Genomic DNA, 18,623 nt, shown 5'->3' on the forward strand with positions numbered 1-18,623 from the left:
CATTGATGAGAGAATCATCAATCAGCTGCCTCTTGCACACCCCCTACTGGGGATGTGCCCGCAACCAAAGTACATGCCCTTGACCAGAATTGAACCTGGGACCCTTCAATCTACAGGCAGACGCTCTAACCACTGAGCAAACTGGTTTCAGCCCAAGATGTTTTTTATATCCCTGCCCTCAGATCAAACCTCGAACTTCCTATTTTCTGGATACAAATTAATCTGAAGAGGAGTGAACCTTAAGATATGTTCTGATTAGTCTTTGGGGCTCATATGCAAACGGGGCTGCATTACTGAGTGCAGAACTTGCGCAGTGTCTGGAAAAGGAATAGACCCTCTCTCACCTGTAGCCCAATTCTAGTTCATTTCTAATCTCATTCATCCTCTAGGTAACAAGGCATCAAACCTGTAAGCCTCCTCCGCAGCAAGTCCTCACCCGGCAGCACTTCAATCCTACTTGGAACAGAAGGCAAGTTTGATTCAGAAGAGAATCAAATCTTCTACTTGCACAATGTAAGCCCTTTTGTAATTCCTGGTCACACTCAGTCCGCGCTCACAGCAATTCCTGCTGACACAGACCGTTTATAGTCATTGCTTCTGCTCAGCTTTCTTTTCCATCCCGTTGCATCCTGATTGGTGACTTCTCTTTGCTTTGTTTAGAGGGAGGCAACATGGACTCCTGTGCCTCAGCGACATTGCTAGTCTCCCTCAGTATTTCCCAAGTTTTTTAAAAAAATGTATATTTTATTGATAGTTAGAAACATTTGATGAGAAACATCGATGAGAAACATCAATCAGCTGCCTCCTGCACACTCCCCACTGGGGATGTGCCTGCAACCAAGGTACATGCCCTGGACCGGAATCGAACCCGGGACCCTTCAGTCCACAGGCCGACGCTTTCCCAAGTTCCTAAGGTGCAGGCTTTGTGGCCTTCACCTTGTTCAGGGTTTCCATGCCCTCTTACTCTGTAACCAGATTGGGCAGGGTGACTTCATAGACTCCTCGTTCTCCTTAATCCTTAAGGCACTGGCTGAACGAGGCGGGAAAGCCTCCAGATCTAATCTTCAGTGGGTGCAAACCACTGCCACCTACTTGGGACATGAAATACCTCAGGGCACTCTAACATTCGCCGAGACACCTCCAGTCCATTCTGTCGCTCCCTCTCAAAAGCCTTGGGGGCAGTGGTGAGCACAGCTGCCACCACAAAAGCAGCAATGTCAACACCCAGGGCGCTGGCCACTGCCAAGAGTGGGTTCCTGTTTTTTGTGCCTTGTAAACCTTATGTGCCCTCTTCCCACTCAGAGCCATTTCCTGGCCCTTGGTCGCCACCTTCTGTTACTTAAATGGGTCATGCTCCCTTCTGACTCAGGGTTTCTCCACCCCACTCTTCCTCCTACTTATAGCTTCAGGGTTCAACTCAGACTCACTCATTGCTTCCCCGGCAAAGCCAGCTGACCTCCCCGTCTGTCTCCCCAAACAAGGTCGGCCAGATCTGTTACACCCTCGCAAAACTCCTGTACCTCTTTACGACACAAATCACAGTGCCAGAACAGTGAAATCTAAGCTGTAAATCATAATTATTAAAACTACCCATCTGTTTACAAGAATATTTTATTAATGTCCGTCTCTCCCAGTGGGCTGTGAGCTCAGTTGAGAGTCTGAACTGGTTGCACCCGTGCCCAGCACAGACCAGACACAGAACAGGCAGGTGGCCAGTAAATACAAGTTAACAAAATACAAATAAATGCAGAACCAGGCAAGAAACAGGCAAATGAGGGGCCCTCATTTTCAGATGCAGCTTCACCTTCATTAGGCCAGCCAGGAAGGATCTCTCAGAACCCCCATTCTCAGAGAAACTTTTTTTTTTTTTAATATATTTTATTGATTTTGTACAGAGAGGAAGGGAGATAGTTAGAAACATCGATGAGAGTCATCGATCAGCTGCCTCCTGCACACCCCCTACTGGGGATATGCCCGCAACCAATGTACATGCCCTTGACTGGAATCGAACCCCGGACCCTTCAGTCCCCAAGCCGACGCTCTATCCATTGAGCCAAACTGGTTTCGGCTCAGAGAAACTTCTAATCAACCCACCCCCAGCCTAAGTGGGGAGGGAAGAGGAACTGACCATTTCAGTCAATGTTTTGCCTTTTAATGCATCTGCCATAGATTCATTAATCTCCCACACTTCTCCATCCTGGGACTCAGATCTCAGTTTTAGGCTGGGATAAAAGAGTGGGGAGGAGCATACATGTGAGTGGGGCTGAGGGACTAGGGCTGGGGCCAGAAGAAGGAACAGAACAGTAAACTAATACCAGGTGTGTGGTCCTTATCTGCAAAGTGGTATCATACTGCGCCCAAGGGACCAGGCAGTCTGTATTGGACCCCAGGTGCCTGAGGGGCCACTGTCCGCCTGGAAGGAAGCCCGTTTTGTATCTCACGCTCAGGCACAAAGTGCGGGGGACCCACCTACTTCTGGGTCTGGATGAGACGCCATCTTGAGTCTGCAGAGTGGGGAGGAGGGGCCTATCTTGGGACTGATGACAAACCATAGGGTTTCCAGAGCCCGGGACCAGGCAGGGGGTGTAAGCAGGATGGGAAACGCAAAAATGAAGCAAAACCAATCCTAAGGTTAAACCGGACCCAGGTGATGGAACAGGCCAAAGGGGCGGAGCTAAGCCCCAGGAGAAGCAGCTGGGAGATGGCAGAGCAAGGGCTAACCTAGGAGGGAGCCAGGGCCAGCCCTGGGGAACAGAAAAAGGGTCCAGCCCTGGGGGACAAACTTCCAGAAGTGTAGCTAGAATGGAGGCAGAGCCAGGAGGGTGAAGGAAAGTGCCAGGAAGCTGGGAGTCTGCAGGATGCTTAACGCAGAGGAAGTGGGTGTCTGTAGAGATTGGCAGCCCTTATCCATAGATGCTGGGGCTCCTCTGGGAAGCAGCAGCATCAAGCTCCCGAGGGCAAAATCCAAACTTAGAAAGGCAGAGTGCAAGGAAGGGACACACACACACACGGACGGACAGTGAGCCCCTAAGATGGAGCAGCTGGTTATCCAGGGGCTGGAGCCCAGCCTCACATACAGGCTAGGCATCAGGAGAAGGGCCAGGACCACTGGGAGGAACCAGATGCAAATGGTGGGACTAAGCACCATTACCTCCCCCCAACCCCTCCACACACACACACATATCCAGGGGGGGGGGGGGGGCGGGCCCTGAGGATGACAGCAAGACGGGAGGGGGGCTATATAGGGTATGAGCCAGGTCACAGGCCCCCCTTCCTCCCCCAGGACGCAGAGGCAGGCGGGGGTTGGGGTCAAGGCTAGGCCCGCGGTCCTGGGTCTTGCTCGGGCTCGGTCCCGGGCACGCCGCGGATGTCAGGCAGCAGGCAGCAGCTGGCCACGATGTCCAGGCGCTCGGCCAGCGCGCAGAGGTCTCCCCGCGCCAGGCGCACGCTGTGGGCGGCCGCCAACCCAGCCGCCTGGGCGGCCGCCAGCCTGCCGGCCAGGGCGGCCACGTCGCGGCCCGCGCGGCGGTACACGCCGCTCACGGCGGCCGCCACGTCGTGGTCCAGGCGCGCCTGGCTCTCGGCCAGTCGGAGCTGCAGCAGCGAGCGCGCCGGGGCGGGCGCCGGGGCCTCCTCCGCCCCCCAGGCCTCCCCGGCCGCCGCCCCGGCCGTCTCCCGCTGCACCACGAGCGGGGGCAGGTCCCTCGGCGCGGCCGTCGGTTCCGGCTCCGGGTCCGAGTCCGTCTCCGCGGCCTCCCCGGCCACCCGCAGCCCGGTGGGGCGGCCGCGCGTCGGGCCCGAGGGTCCGAGGTAGAGCTCCTCCTCCTCCGACGAGGACGCCGAGAGCTCCGAGTCGGTCTCCGCCGCCTCTCCCCGCACCAGCGTCCCGGGCCTTCGCGGCGGCCTCCTCCGAGGACCCCGAGACGCCATGGCGCCGAGCTAGGGAGGAAGAGGAGCGCAGGGCCGGCGTGAGAGGCGGGCGCCCGGGGCGGCTGAAAGGTGCACCTTCTGGGTCCCCAGCCCCTCCACTATCCTAGCGATTTGGGGCCATCACGTCCCTGGCCTGGACCTCATTTCCCACTTCAGGGACTCAGCATCCCCGCCAGCGATGTCCGGGCTCCTGGACCCCACCACCCTCTTCCGTGCACTGACAGGGAAACCGAGGCCGCAGCTCTCAGGGTCCCACAACGGGCTCTTTCCGACTTTGCCTCCTAGCAGAGGCCACATCCGGAAGCTCAGGGGCTCCAGGATCTGCTCAGGGGCCTGTGCCGGGGTCATAGAGTGACCGACAGCCCCGCCGCACTCAGAAGGGAGCACTGACTAGCGGGGGCGGCGGGCTGCGCCATCACTAAGGACCTTACCGGGTAGAGGAAGCTCGGAGCCTGCGGAACGCGCTACCCAGCGGAAGTGCAGCGCCGGTACGGAGGGAGGCGTGGCAGCCCCAACCAATAGGACATCAGGTTGGGCGGGCGTTGACCAATCACGTGGGCCTACCAGGCAGCAAGCCGCCCCGAGGACCTACGTTGTGGGCGGGTATATAAAAGTCTCACCAATAGAGAAGCGCTTTAGCTGCGCTTCCGCGTTGTGCTGCGAGACGAGTGGACAAATAGGCGGAGAAGGCGGTCCCCCAAGTTCACGCGCGCACCGCGTGTGAGGAGGGGGAGGGCGAAGCTCCCCGGGAACACCGTGGGAGCGTGAGTAGGCGGGCTCGCGGCCCGCAGCGGGAGGCGGGGCTAGCTCAGCCGGGCCAATGGGAGCACGAAGCGCCGGGCGGTAGGGAGCGCGCGAGGCCGACGAATGGTGGACGCGGTTCTGTTCGAGCTTCTACACACGGAGATGGTGGCGGAGCTGTGGGCGCCCGACTCCGACCTCGACCCCGGCCCCGGGGTGAGCGCAGGTCGCGGCGGGAGAGTGGGATAGAGGTCCCGGGGGGCGGGGGCGCGCGAGGGCGTGGCGGCGGCCCGGGTCGAATTCTGGCCCCGCCCCCGCCCCGCCCCGCCGGGCGACCTGGGGCTCTGGCTTCCGACCTCTGGACTCTGGGGCAGTGGTCGGCAAACCGCGGCTCGCGAGGCACATTCAGCTCTTTGGCCCCTTGAGTTTTTAGCAAAGGCCAGCTTAAGAGTACCCTAATTAAGTTAATAACAATGTACCTACCTGTATAGTTTAAGTTAAAAAAATTTGGCTCTCAAAAGAAATTTCAATCGTACTGTTGATATTTGGCTCTCTTGACTATAATAAGTTTGCCGACAACTATTCTGGGGGTCCCATCTGGGAAGGCCTCACGGGTTGCTTGTAGGATTGAGCGAGACAGCTCGGGTTAAAGCTCTGAGCTCAAATCCTGGCACTGAATAAGTGGGCAGTAATTATAATAATTACTATATTGGAGGTGTTCTGAGGACTTCTGGGTTGAATCCCTGTGACACTCATTAGGTGTGAGAATCATTGTGCCTCAGTTTCTTCCTTTATAAAATGGGCATCGAAGCCACCTAAGTCTCAGAGTGGGACATTTATTAATTTAACAACACTTAATGAATGTCTTAATGTTCATGGTACTGTTTCAGTGTCCTTGCGAAGCTTGTATGTTTTTTATACACTTTTTAGTTTTGTTATGAAGCTTACATTTTAGTAGGGTTGTCAAACGGACGATAAAAGTCCTGTGGAGAACTAGTGAAAATTTCCATAGGGAAAACCTAAGTAAAGTCAGGGAAAGAAAAGGCGTGGCGTGGTAGATTCTAGAGGAGAGCGTTTCTGAGGAAGAGGAGGGAGGAAGCAAGGCCCAGGGATACATGGGGGGAAAGCATGTCTGGAACAGGTGGAAGCCCTGAGGTAGGAGCATGCTCAGCATTTTGGAAGTTGGTCGTTATAAATTACAGGCAAGCTCAAACTTTAAAGCTCTTAGTGCAATGTCTGAAACATAATCAGGTCTAACCGGTTTGGCTCAGTGGATAGAGCGTGGGCCGGCGAACTCAAGGGTCCCAGGTTCGATTCCGGTCAAGGGCATGTACCTTGGTTGCAGGCACATTACCCAGTAGGGAGTGTGCAGGAGGCAGCTGAACGATGTTCCTCTCTTACTGATGTTTCTAACTCTCCTTCTCCCTTCCTTTCTGTAAAAAAACAATAAAATATATATTTTTAAAAAGTACATAATCAGCCCTCAAAGGATGGGAGTTATTGCTGCAAAGTCTGTTACTAAGAAGAAAGGGTGGAGGAGAGAGTGTGTGCATACTAAATGGGGGCTGGGCTCACTTTTTTCATTAATATTCTTATTATGATCATCTTGTATAAGTAAGACTTTTTTTTTTAAATCCTCACTTGAGGATATCTTTTCCCATTGATTTTCAGAGAGAGTGGAAGAGAGAGGGAAAGACAGAGAGAAATTCTGATGTGAGAGAAACACGTTGATTGGCTGCCTCCTGTACACGTGTGCCCTGACCAGGGCCTGGGGCCAGGGAGGAGCCTGCAACCAAGGTATGTGCCCTTGACCAGAATTGAACCCGGGACCTTTTGATCCACAGGCTGACGCTCTATCCACTGAGCCAAACCGGCTAGGGCTATAAGATATTTTTAGTGGCCTAGGTTTTCTTCCCAATTTAGAAGCCCTAAGGAGGGTGTTAGATATGATGTCAACCTAGTTTTTTCAGGGCTCGTTCATTCATCAAACAACTGAAACCTGCGGGTGCCAGGCCGTGATGCGGCTCCGGGGTAACTCAGTGCCCTCCTGAGCTGTTGCAGTGTGGGAGACAGACAAATGAGAAAAGTGAGTCACGTGTGTGGTACGTGGGGAAGATGCTGTGCGGAACGGAAAGCAGGGAAGGGTCTGCATTGGCCTGTGTGTTGGGGATGGAGGGGGCGGGGGCATTGCACTGTCTCAGCAGCCCCATCCATCCTGACTTTTGTGTGTTTTTTTGTTTTTGTTTTTTCATATATTTTATTGACTTCGGGGAGGGAGAGAGAGATAGAAACATCAACGATGATAATCATTGGTCAGCTGCCTCCTACACACCCCTTACTGGGGATTGAGCCCACAACCCAGGCATGTGCCCTTGGCCGGAATCGAACCTGGGACCTTTCAGTCCGCAGGTCAATGCTCTATCCATTGAGCCAGACCAGCTAGGGCTCATCCTGACTTTCAAGCCAGAAACTCAGTGGTCCCTGCCATGTGCCGTTTCTCCATCACCTTCAGCCAACCAGGCCTGCCCGTTCTGTTGTCTCACTGTGTCACATCGTCCCCTCTCCTTTAATCCCGGTCCCCTCTTCCTGCTTGTCCCAGCCTTCGCCTTCCTCTCCCAGCTCATGTCACCTGTCAGAGCTTCTCCGGGTTCACACCTGTCAGTCCTTCCAGTCTGAGCCCACACGGCCCCTCCTCCGAGGAGCCACCGGAGTCCCCGGAAGTCCGGTGTCCTCGTTAGGTTCTCGCCGCCCCTGCCCCAGTCTCTCTGGGGCAGCCCCCCTCCTCCGTCAGTTTATGTGTGAATGATGTGTCTCTGTGACCCTCTGGGTCACATCCGTCTCCTGCCCCAGAGCATGTGGTGTGGGCTGGAACCAGGTCTGTGTGGCTCACCACACAGTAGGGCCTCTGGGTGGGCGAGGTGAGGACCTGGAGACGGCCCAGTGCCGAGGAGGGCGGGCGGGGACTGGGACTCGCTGGGCAGTGTGAGCCCCTGCCAGTGTTTGCACATGATCCTCCTAACAGCGCCCCGAGGCGGGCAGGGCCAGGGTCCTGCTCCCCCTGGCAGAGCCGGATCGGAACCAGGCCTCCCGCCTCCAGAGACTGAGCTGTAAGCCCTGGTCTGCACGTCCTGGTGTGTCCTCCCTACACGCTCCTTGCAGAGCTAAGGGTTTCTAGAAGTGGTCAGGCGAGTGTGGGACTCTCGGGTGCTCAGGTTTGCTCCCCGCAGGGCTTTCCGAGCGCCCGAAGCCAGTGGTCCTCCGCCCGCTGCCCCTGGAATTCCAGTGCCGGTCCACACAGACAGACCCCAGAGGCGGAGCGTCCCCACAGCCCTGCCACCTCAGCCCCGTCTCAGGGGCCCGTCGTGGGAAGGTGCTCAGCTTTCTCCGTCCCCTTTCACCCCTGGCCCCCCCCTTCTCGTTCCTTCCTTCTGGGTCCTCAGGGGTCCCGTCTGAGCCAAGGGCAGGCCTCCAGTGGACATTCTCATCCCGCTTTAAGGAGGAGGGCCTTTCCCTAGGACAGTGTTTCCCAAACTTCTGACATGTGTGTGCCCCTTCTAGAATTTCCGTAACGCGGAGCACCCCTCGTCCTCATGAGAGCGTAGAATTAGGCGCAGCTAAGCCCGGTGCAGTGCACATCCCCACCGAACTCCGGTGCGACGCGTACCCCCACCCAACTCTCCCCGTCCCCCTGGGGGGACGCGGACCGCACTTTGGGAAACACTGCTCTAGGACACACGGCCATGACCAGGGGCAAAACCAGGGCTCCAGCATCTGGCTCCAAAATTGTCTGTGGCGTCTGGCCCGCCCGCTCACCAGCTTGAGGACAGGGCCGGTGGCTCGTTCGCCCGTCCGTGCCCCCAGCACAGGCCCCGATCACCACAGCCGCCTGGTGGTTTGTTGCCGTTGAATGGCGCCTCCTGCCTGGCTGCAGGTAGCGGGGAAGACTGGCCAGAGGACCCAGGCCAAGGGCCTGTTTCTCACGGGGGCGGGGGAGGACTCGGGGAGGAGGCTGCGGCTGCGGTTTCTCCACCGCAGAAGCTTTGAAGATAAGGGGGCCCTGGGCAGAGAAGGCACTCCTGGGTACTCACCTGCCACTGTGAGGCTGGCAGGCCGGGCCGCCGGGCAGCCCTGCGTGCCAGGCCTTCATCCGCCCGGCCCAGTGGGCCCCTGCCGGCCCCTTCTCCCTGTCCGGCCACAGCCTGGAGAGCCAGCTGGCTGCCCTTCAGGGAGGGAGTGCATCTGCGATGGCCGCCAGCTGCGGGGTCTCTGTGGGGACTGGGCTGTCCTGGGAGCAGGAGCCAGGGAAAGTTTGCGCAGAGTGTGCTGGGCTCAGGCTGTTTTAGGACGACCTCCCTGGCCACAGGAGTGAGATTGGAGAGCCGGGCAGGAGGGGCTGCTGCAGGAGCCAGAGCGGAGGGAGGGCCGGCCGGCCAGAGGCAGGGTGAGCTCGGGGAGTGTAGTGGGGAGATGGCGGGATGGAGAGCGGGAGGGCCCAGGGTAACCGGTGGACGGTGTGCTCTCGCCCTCACTCATTCTTACTCCCTCGTCTACTCCATACTTCTGGGGCGCCGCCTTGACGAGGCTGAGAGCTTGTCCGTTCTCCCTGTGCTTTTGTTAAGACGGGAGCCCGGCTGCTCTCCCCTGGCCTCTGCCTGGGCTGCACACGGGGGCTCCGCAGCTGGGGGCCGGACCTCACAAATGAGGGGGCCTGGCGGGTGAGGACACAGGAAGCGGCCAGGCGCAGAGCCCCCCCCCCACCCCCCCCCGCTTCAATCCGAATGCCCTCCTGGCTGTCCTCCAAGTCAGCGCTCAGGATGGGCTGGGAGGGGGCTGCTTCGCTGTCTTCTGTGTGTGCCGCTTGGAGCTCCGTGGCCCTTCTCAGTGAACCGTTGTATCTTCCTTCAGCTCAGCACATCTTTCTCTTTTTTTTTTTTTTTTTATTAATTTTTTTACAGAGAGGAAGAGAGAGGGACAGAGAATTAGAAACATCAATGAGAGAGAATCACTGATCAGCTGCCTCCTGCACAGCCCACACTGGGGATGTGCCCGCAACCAAGGTACATGCCCTTGACCGGAATCGAACCTGGGACCCTCCAGTCCGCAGCCCAACACTCTATCCACTGAGCCAAACCAGTTTTGGCTCTCTTTTCTTTTTTAATATGTTTTATTTATTTATTTATTTTTTACAGAGGGGAAGGGAGAGGGAAAGAGAGTCAGAAACATCGATGGAAGAGAAGCATCGATCATCTGCCTCCTGTATATCTCCTACTGCCTGCAACCAAGGTGTATGCCCTTGACCAGAATCGAACCTGGGACCTTTGAGTCCGTCAGCCGACTCTCTATCCACTGAGCCAAACCAGTTAGGACACATCTTTCTCTTCTGTTTTTTGATTCCTTTCTTTCTTTCTTGTTCTTAATCCTCACCGAGGATTTTTTTAAAAAATATATTTTAGCCGAAACCGGTTTGGCTCAGTGGATAGAGCGTCGGCCTGCGGACTGAAAGGTCCCAGGTTCGATTCCAGTCAAGGGCATGTACCTTAGTTGCGGGCACATCCCCTACGATGTGCAAGAGGCAGCTGATGGATGATTCTCTCTCATGGATGTTTCTGACTCTCCCTCTCTTTTCCTCTTTGTAAAAAATCAGTAAAATATATTTAAAAAGAAATATATATATATATATATATATATATATATATATATATATATATATATATTATTGATTTTTTACAGAGAGGAAGAGAGAGGGATAGTTAGAAACATCCATCAGCTGCCTCCTGCACACCCCCTACTGGGGATGTGCTGGCAACCAAGGTACATGCCCCTGACCGGAATCGAACCCGGGACTTTTCAGTGTGCAAGCAGACGCTCTATCCACTGAGCCAAACCGGTTTTGGCTAGGAGGATTTTTTTTTTTTTAAATATATTTTATTGATTTTTTACAGAGAGGAAGGGAGAGAGATAGAGAGCCAGAAACGTCGATGAGCGAGAAACATCGACCAGCTGCCTCCTGCACAACCCCTATTGGGAGTGTGCCCACAGCCAACGTACATGCCCTTGACCGGAATCGAACCCGGGACCTTTCAGTCTGCAGACCGACGCTCTACCACTGAGCCAAACCGGTTTCGGCAGGAGGATTTTTTTTTAAGAGAGTAATGGAAAGAGACAAATATCGACGTGAGAGATACATTGACTGGTTGCCTCCCTCACACGCCCTGACTGGGAATCGAACCTGCACCTTTTGGTGTGTGGGATGATGCTCCAGCCGACGGGGCCGGATGGGCTCTCTGTGGCTACTTCTCCCACGTCGCTCCGCCATGTCTCTTTGCCAGTCGGGGGAACTTCGGACTTTCTGGCTCTCTTCCATGTGTCCTGCAGCCCTGCCCCTGTTTCCTGCCTCGGGCTTTTTCTGGACAATCGGGTGGCTTTATCTGCCCCACAAATTTGTCATTTTTTAGCTCCTGTGCTAGCAGATGTTTATTTTGGCTGCTGCCTTCCTCATTTCCAAGAACTTCCCTTTGTCTGATTGTGCCTTCCGCCTAGCGCCCGTGCTGTGTGTTAGTGCGCCACTGATAAGGCCGGGCTGAGGGTTCCCTCTGCGCCTGATCACCCCACTTCCTCTCCGGGGCCTTTGTGTGCACTCAGCCGAGCCGGCGTGGGAGCCCAGACACGCACGGCTCTGGGTGGGTCCCAGGAGGCTGCTGAGTGGGCGGGCGAGTCTGCCTCGTCCTCCCTGGGAGTATGGTAAAACCCTGTCTCAGAGCCTGTGCAGGGACAGGGCCAGACAGTCTGGGACAGGCTGGGATAGAAGCAGGTGAACCTGTGACTTCTGCTTCCCTCTACCTCCACCCCCTCTCCCCCTGCCGCCTGCTCCTCCTCAGCCCGTCCTCCCCACTCTCCCCCCCCCCTCTCACCGCCCCCCCTCCCTCTCTCACCGCCCCCCTCCCTCTCTCACCGCCCCCTCCCTCTCTCACCGACCCCTCCCTCTCTCACCGCCCCCCTCCCTCTCATCAACCGCCCCCCCTCCCTCTCTCAACCGCCCCCCTCCTCTCTCACTTTCACCGCCCCCCCTCCCTCTCACCGGCCCACCCCCCTCCCTCTCTCACCGCCCCCCCTCCCTCTCTCACCGCCCCCCCCCCTCTCTCACCGCCCCCCTCCCTCTCTCACCGCCCCCCTCCCTCTCTCACCGCCCCCCCTCCCTCTCCCCCGCCCCCCCTCCCCCCCCCCCCCCCCCCCCCCTCTCTCACCCCCTCCCCCCCCGCCCCCCCTCCCTCTCTCACCGCCCCCCCTCCCTCTCTCACCGCCCCCCTCCCTCTCTCACCGCCCCCCTCCCTCTCTCACCGCCCCCCTCCCTCTCTCACCGCCCCCCTCCCTCTCTCACCGCCCCCCCCCCCCTCCCTCTCTCACCGCCCCCCCCCCCCCTCTCCCCCCCCCCCCCTCCCTCTCACCCCCCCCCCTCTCCCCGCCCCCCTCCCTCTCTCACCGCCCCCCTCCCTCTCTCACCGCCCCCCCTCCCTCTCTCACCGCCCCCCTCCCTCTCTCACTGCTCCCCCTCCCTCTCTCATTATCCCCCAGGTCCCAACAAGCCCAGGCCTCCCATTTAGCAGGCACCCTCCATGGGCCCAAGGCCAACAATAACAGCAGCCAGGGATAGAGCTGTCAGACACTGCGGTGGCTGAAACCGGTTTGGCTCAGTGGATAGAGCGTCGGCCTGTGGACTGAAGGGTCCCGGGTTGGATTCCAGTCAAGGGCATGTATTAATACCTTGGTTGCGGGCACATCCCCGGTGGAGGGTGTGCAAGAGGCAGCTGATTGATGACTCCCATCAATGTTTCGAACTATCTCTCTCCTTTCCTCTCTGTAAAAAATCAATAAAATATATTTTAAAAAAAGAGAAAGAAAGAAAGAAAGAACACTGCTGTGCATAGGGACTGCCATCAGCCCCCTTCCCTGGGGGAACTGAGGCAGGGGCCCTGAGATAGCTTGCCCAAGCTCACTGAAGGGAAACAAACTCGAGAAAACCTTTCCGATGCCCCCAGCCTGGCTGAGGACCCTGCTGACCCCGGCCGTCCCTCCCGCTCCCTCCCGTTTTACTCTTCCTTCAAATCTCGGGCTCCGGCAGGCACGGCTCCCCAGCCCTGTCCCGCCAAGGCCACGCGGTGCCTGTAGAAGCTCCTGCATGCTCCGCTGGGGCGCAGCTCCGTCACCCCCATCTGCCCTGCATCAGACCATTCCGGGACCATTTGTCACACACAGAAAAACGCGCCCTCACCCTGGCCCCCAGGGGCCCCTCCCCCACCTCCCATCACTGTCCCTGTTAATAGTGGTGTGAGCCCAGCTGGTGTGGCTCAGTGGTGGGTCCTCCACCTGTGAGCCAGGAGGTCACGGTTCGATTCCCGGGCACAGGCCTGGGCTGCAGCTCAGATCCCCAGTAGTGGGCGTGCGAGAGGCAGCTGATCAATGATTCTCTCTCATCATTGAGGCTCTCTCTGTCCTTCTCCCTCTCCCTCTCCTTTTCTCTCTGAATGAAAAAAAATAAATAAATAAAAAAAAAATATATAATATATATATATATATATATATACACACACACACACACACACACACACACTAGAAGCCCAGTGCATGAAATTCGTGCGAGGAGGGGGAGGTCCCCTCAGCCTGGCCTACCCATCTCGAAATCCAGGACCTCTGGTTCCTAACTGCTCACCTGCTTGCCTTCCTGATCACCCCTAACCACTCACCTGCCTGCCTGATTGCCCCTAACCGCTCAACTGCCCACCTGATTGCCCCTAACCGCTCACCTACCCACCTGATTACCCCTAACCCTCACCTGCCCGCCTGATCGCCCCTAACCCTCACCTGCCCGCCTGATCGCCCCTAACCGCTCACCTGCCTGCCTGATCGCCCCTAACCGCTCACCTGCCCGCCTGATCGCCCCTAACCCCCTCTGCCTCGGCCCCTGCCACAGCAGCTTTGTCCGGAAGGATGTTGGAATGATGTCTGGAAGGTCATTTGCTGTCCGGTCTAGTTAGCATATGATGCTCTTATTATTGTAGATATATATATACACACAAACAGTGGCCTAAGCTACATTCTCCTTGCTTTTCCTTGCCTTTGCACATACCCTCCAAACCAGGCAGTCTGGGCTCTCCCCTGTCCCGCTGGGGAGTCCTCGGGCACATCCGCGCTCGGTCAGCGGGAGCCCAGCCCGGCCTCCAGGAGCTCACTCCAGAGGGGAGAGGCCCGCGGCTGGGTGCTGGGCACGTCACCCCCAGGACAGAGCCCGTCCGTGGGGCTTTCCTGCAGCCAGGCCCTCCCCCCCAGCAGCTAGGGCCCCCCAAGTGGACAGGCACGGGGCCAGTGGCTGACAGAGGCGCAGCACTTCCTGAGCCCAGCGTGCAGTGCTCCGTTTCCAGCTCCTTGGATCCCAGAAGGACCGGGAAGCTGTTAACGCTGTCCTCCTCTCACAGACGAAGCCCAGGCTCAGGGCAGTTAGCCACCGCCCAGTCCCTCCGCGGTACTGTCCCCTCACCCCTCAGGGTCTCTCAGGCCCGGCTTATCTCCATTGGTCATCAGACCCCTCCCACAGCCCGGCAGGAAGCTGTGTTCACCAGGCCCGTTCCCACGGGCGGGCGGAGCAGAGAAGGGCCTGGGTGCCCGTGGCCTGGCCCAGGAGAGGGCGTCTGGCTGCGAAACTCGGTGGCCTCTGCTTGGCTCCTGTCACCACCCCGGGCCCAGGACGGCTGTGGTGTCCCGGCCGCCCAGCCGTCTGGCCCCCTGGGCTTGGGAGACAGATTGCTCAGGTTTGAAAGATCGTGGCAGGGTTCAGCGTCCCCTCTGAGCCTGTTTTGGGGTGTGAAACAGCCTCCTTACGGGGCTGTTAACATTAAGCGGGACGTTTGTACAAAGGACCTGCACCCGGTATACGCACCAGCCCCGCCCCTCCTCCCTGTTCAGCCCCCTCAGTGACGGCGCAGAGGGACGGCGGGTGGCACACCTGCCCTGGGAGAGCCACCAGAGGGCCTGCAGGAGTCGGGCAGAGGGAACGGAGTGGGAGTGTTGTGGGGTGGAGGTGGCAGGGGCATGGCTGGTCCCGGAAGGCCGGACGTCATCTCGCCACGCAGGGGGCTCCGTGATAGTGCGGGGGGGGGGGGGGGCGGCTCAGGTCTGGCGCTGCCGCCCCCGGGTTCTCACCTCAGCCTCCCCCCGTAGGCTGACGGTATCGCTGATGCCCCAACCTGGACCTCCCTCTGGACAGAAACGGGGCACATACTAGCGCTGGGACGCTCAGGGAGATGGTCTGAACATACAACTTCCCAACTAAAGGGAGTCACAGCTGTGGTCACATCCCGGGCCTGGAGTCCTTGACAGAGTTACCTAAGTGAGCCTGTCTATTGTCTTTTTGCATCTGAGATAACATACCTTCGAAATGTCAGAGAAATCTCCTTTTCACACCCTTCCGGGTGCTTACCCCCCCCCCCCCAGACCCCGGGCCCTCAGTCACCGCTCCGGCATGCCGCCTGTGTGTGCTCTGAATGCTCGTGTCCTGTGCCCTGACTGTGCCAGAGGATGTGTCCGTTTTACTGTTCACCCTATCCCAGGGGTCCCCCCCCCCCCCCGTTTCCTCTGCCCCCAAACCTCCTCGCACGGATCGTTTCCTGCCACCCTCAGGCTCCTCCTCTGGGGGGGTAAGCCTCGAACTGTCATTCTCGGGGCATTTTCTCCGTTTGTTGAGATTTTGCTTCCTGGCAATGAGCAGTTTGGCTCAAACAAACACATAAAAAATCACTACAGGTTTGGACGGTTTTTATGTCGACAGCACCCTCAGCTCCCTCCAGGTCACCCCAAATGAAAAGGGCAAACGGGCTCTCCGGCCACGCTGTTCCCCTCCCTGTGCCTCTGCCTCTCCCCCTGGGAGACCCTGGCCTGTCCTCCACAGCACCACCGGCTGCACTGCCCCCCCCTGGCGCTCAAGGGAACAGCTCCCTCCCAGCTCGTGCGGCCTCCCGGGTTCTGGGCAGAGGTTTGGAGACGCTTGCGCCCCCTGCTGGCCGGGCCTGGCCTTGCTGCCACCTTCCTGGGTGATCAGGAGCTGTGCTCACAGGGACAGGAGCTCTCAGGGCTACCAGCAGGGTAGAGCTGAGTGGGGAACACCCCACTTTTTGGGGAGCAGGGGGAGCTGGCCCTGTGGGTGATGGGGTCTGCAGAGGGGCAAAGCCAGCCTGCCCTCCCCAGGCCAGAGCCGCCCTGGCCCCGCAGTGCCGAGCTGGAGAGATGGCGGGGCCCTGGCAGGGCCTCAGGGTGGCTCCATCGGAGGGGGCCGCGCCCTGAGCCTCTTGCTTGGTCTTCCAGGGCCAGAGGACGAGCCTGCAGGTCCTGGAGGGCGTGGGCTTCCGCGTGGGCCAGGCCCTGGGCGAGAGGTGAGAGGGCCTCCTGCGCTCCCCCTGCGGGACCCGGGGCCGGGGTGCCCTGCTCCCCGCAGGAACCCCGCCCCCACACACGCCCGACTCGGTCTCTGCCGCCGCCCCAGGCTGCCCCGGGAGATGCTGGCCTTCAGGGAGGAGCTGGACGTCCTCAAGTTCCTGTGCAAAGACCTGTGGGGGGCCGTGTTCCAGAAGCAGATGGACAGCCTCCGCACCAACCACCAGGTGCGCCGCCCAGGCCCGGCTGCCGGCTCCCGAGGGACCTGTGCAGGGGGCGGGGGCCGGCTCGCCCCTGGGCAGCCCCCTCCGGGGGAGGCCGCCTCGGGCGGGAGCCTCCAGGACGGCCCCGAGCTGGCAGGGCCTCGGGGCTGCCTCGCGGGACGCTGCTGTCAGCCTGGTCCGCGTCCCCATCCTCCACCTGCCGGCCACTCCTCAGACCGGGCCAAAGGGCAGGGCCCGCGCCTGGGGGCTCCCCTGCAGCCTGAGGGAAGGGCTGTGACCGCCATGTTGTTTATATTTCCGGTCTCACCCGAGGACACTGCCATTGGTTGTTACAGAGGGGGAGGGAGAGAGAGAAGCATCAATCAGTTGCCTCCTGCATGGGCCCCAATTAGCTCGGGGCTGGGGTTTAGGTATGTGCCCTGAATTGACCTTTCGGTGCAGGGGGCGACGCCAACCATTGAGCAACACTGGCCAGGGCTACGTGGTGTTGAGGAGGGCATCCTGCCCGAGTCCTGGCTCCCCGCCCCCCACTGCGAAAGCCCAGGCCCCGCCTGAGCCCTCAGCCTCTCTGTCCGCAGGGCACCTACATCCTCCAGGACAGCAGCTTCCCCCTGCTCGTCCACGTGGGCTCAGGCCTGCAGTACCTGGAGGAAGCACCCAAGGTAAGGGGGTGCTGGGACACGCCCCGGTTCGCCTCTCCGACTTACCCTCCCCTCCCCCAGGGGGCCTCTCCCAGCCGAGGGGCTGACCCCACGGTGAAGCCCGAGGCCCGTCCCGGCCCGGTCCTGGGTGTCGGCCTCCCCTTTCCCACCCTGACCTGTGCCCCCGCCCCCAGTTCCTGGCCTTCACCTGCGGCCTCCTGCGCGGCACCCTCAGCACCCTGGGCATCAAGAGCCTGGTCTCCGCCTCCGTGGCAGCCCTGCCCGCCTGTGAGTCGTGGGGGTGGGGGGACCTGCCCTCCCTGGGGTGGCGGGGGCTCCAGAGCTCCCTGTCCCCGCTCCCGAGCCCAGGCCACTGAGCCCCGTTTAGGGCATTTGAGACCCCAAGAGCTTACGCACGTGCCAGCACCCTCCCTGCCCTCCCTCCCCGAGGTGCTTCCCTCTGCCAGGCTCCCGGGCCCATCCGCGGGGGCCCGGGGCCCAGGTGGTTAGCGCCTGAGCAGTGCATGCCTCGAAAGCCTGCCGGGCCCTTCCCTGCACCTGACCTCCGTGCCAGGCACCCGCCCGGGAGGCAGGCCGGGGGCGGAGCGAGGCCGCCCACTCGGCTGGCGGTTCGGATGCTTCTGCCTCGCCCTCAGGTCCTGCTAACGCCAGCCCTTCTCTCCCAGGCAAGTTCCAGGTGGTGATCGAGCGATCCTGAGCCCGCCCGGCCCAGGAATCCCGGACTCGGGGCCATGAGCATGGCAGGGCCCAGCCACTTCAGGGTGTCACACCTGCCCCCCAAAATGGAGGTCACAGGAGGTGGGGCGCCCCGGGCAGCGTGGTCCCGGCCGCCCTCAGGCCTGGTGTGGTGGGATCCGCCGGACGCTCACTCTGCAGGCGCTCAATAAAGGCCCCGGTGTGCAGACAAGTTCGCGTGGATGACGGGGGCACTCTGAGCTCGGGGGGTGGGGTCTGTAAAGGGACTGTCACGGGGCCTGGGCAGGAGGGGGCAGAGCACCTGTCTTTCTGGGGCCCCATCCTCTGGGCCTGAGTCCTGGAGCCTTCGCACCTGTTCTGGGGGGGTGGCCCACAGCATGGGCCTCTCCCTGGGGTGCGGGGCCGGGGGTGCCCTGAGGGCAGGTGGCCGAGGGAGGGTGGATGCAGGTGGGGACGGGCCAGACACCCTTATCCCGCCCCCCAAACCCCCTCCCCCCACACACACACACTGTACACACTTCACATGCCTGGCAGACACGAGTCATACCCAGGACAGTGCCCCCTGCCCACCCCTCTCCCACTCACACCCATAACGTCTGCAGCATCAGGCTCCTGGCTTCCTCGGGCACTGCCACCTGCTGCCCAGAGTGTAAGTCCCTCCACCTCAGAGCTGCCCACCATGGCCGGGGTGAGACCAGGTGGTTTAAAACCAGGCCCCTGCCGAACCGGTTTGGCTCAGTGGATAGACCATCGGCAGGTCCCGGGTTCGATTCGGGTCAAGGGCATGCACCTTGGTTGCAGGCACATCCCCAGTAGGGGATATGCAGGAGGCGGCTGATCTAACCATCTCCCTTCCTCTCTGTAGAAAAATCAATAAAATATATGTAAAACAAAACAAAAGCAGGCCCCTCCGCCCTGCAGGTTCAGTCCAGGCACTGGCCCTGCGTGG

The 18,623-nt window shown here is 59.5% G+C and overlaps 2 protein-coding genes across 4 annotated transcripts; one reads left to right on the forward strand and one right to left on the reverse strand.

The window, feature by feature from the left end:
• Nucleotides 1-1,593: 1,593 nt before the first annotated feature.
• On the reverse strand, nucleotides 1,594-4,494 carry BLOC1S3 (biogenesis of lysosomal organelles complex 1 subunit 3). Of its 3 annotated transcripts, none has more exons than XM_036439432.2 (3): nucleotides 4,362-4,494; nucleotides 2,080-3,939; nucleotides 1,594-1,856 (listed from the first exon to the last, which is right to left on the reverse strand). In XM_036439432.2, the coding sequence occupies exon 2, from the start codon at nucleotides 3,928-3,930 to the stop codon at nucleotides 3,316-3,318; it is 615 nt and encodes a 204-aa protein (XP_036295325.1). In that variant the 5' UTR covers nucleotides 3,931-3,939; nucleotides 4,362-4,494; the 3' UTR covers nucleotides 1,594-1,856; nucleotides 2,080-3,315. The 3 variants fall into 3 exon arrangements, with proteins under 3 accessions (XP_036295325.1, XP_036295326.1, XP_045438200.1); XM_036439433.2 differs by having other exon boundaries at nucleotides 4,322-4,400; XM_045582244.1 differs by lacking the exon at nucleotides 4,362-4,494 and having other exon boundaries at nucleotides 1,594-1,846; nucleotides 2,060-4,303.
• A 262-nt stretch (nucleotides 4,495-4,756) lies between these two features.
• TRAPPC6A (trafficking protein particle complex subunit 6A) lies at nucleotides 4,757-17,895 on the forward strand. The gene is made up of 6 exons (XM_036439434.2): nucleotides 4,757-4,887; nucleotides 16,024-16,091; nucleotides 16,202-16,319; nucleotides 16,895-16,978; nucleotides 17,152-17,245; nucleotides 17,644-17,895. The coding sequence occupies exons 1-6, from the start codon at nucleotides 4,798-4,800 to the stop codon at nucleotides 17,673-17,675; spliced, it is 486 nt and encodes a 161-aa protein (XP_036295327.1). The 5' UTR covers nucleotides 4,757-4,797; the 3' UTR covers nucleotides 17,676-17,895.
• Nucleotides 17,896-18,623: the final 728 nt, after the last annotated feature.

This window comes from Pipistrellus kuhlii, unplaced genomic scaffold, assembly GCF_014108245.1.
Source record: "Pipistrellus kuhlii isolate mPipKuh1 unplaced genomic scaffold, mPipKuh1.p scaffold_m20_p_152, whole genome shotgun sequence".
Classification (NCBI taxonomy): Eukaryota; Metazoa; Chordata; class Mammalia; order Chiroptera; family Vespertilionidae; genus Pipistrellus; species Pipistrellus kuhlii.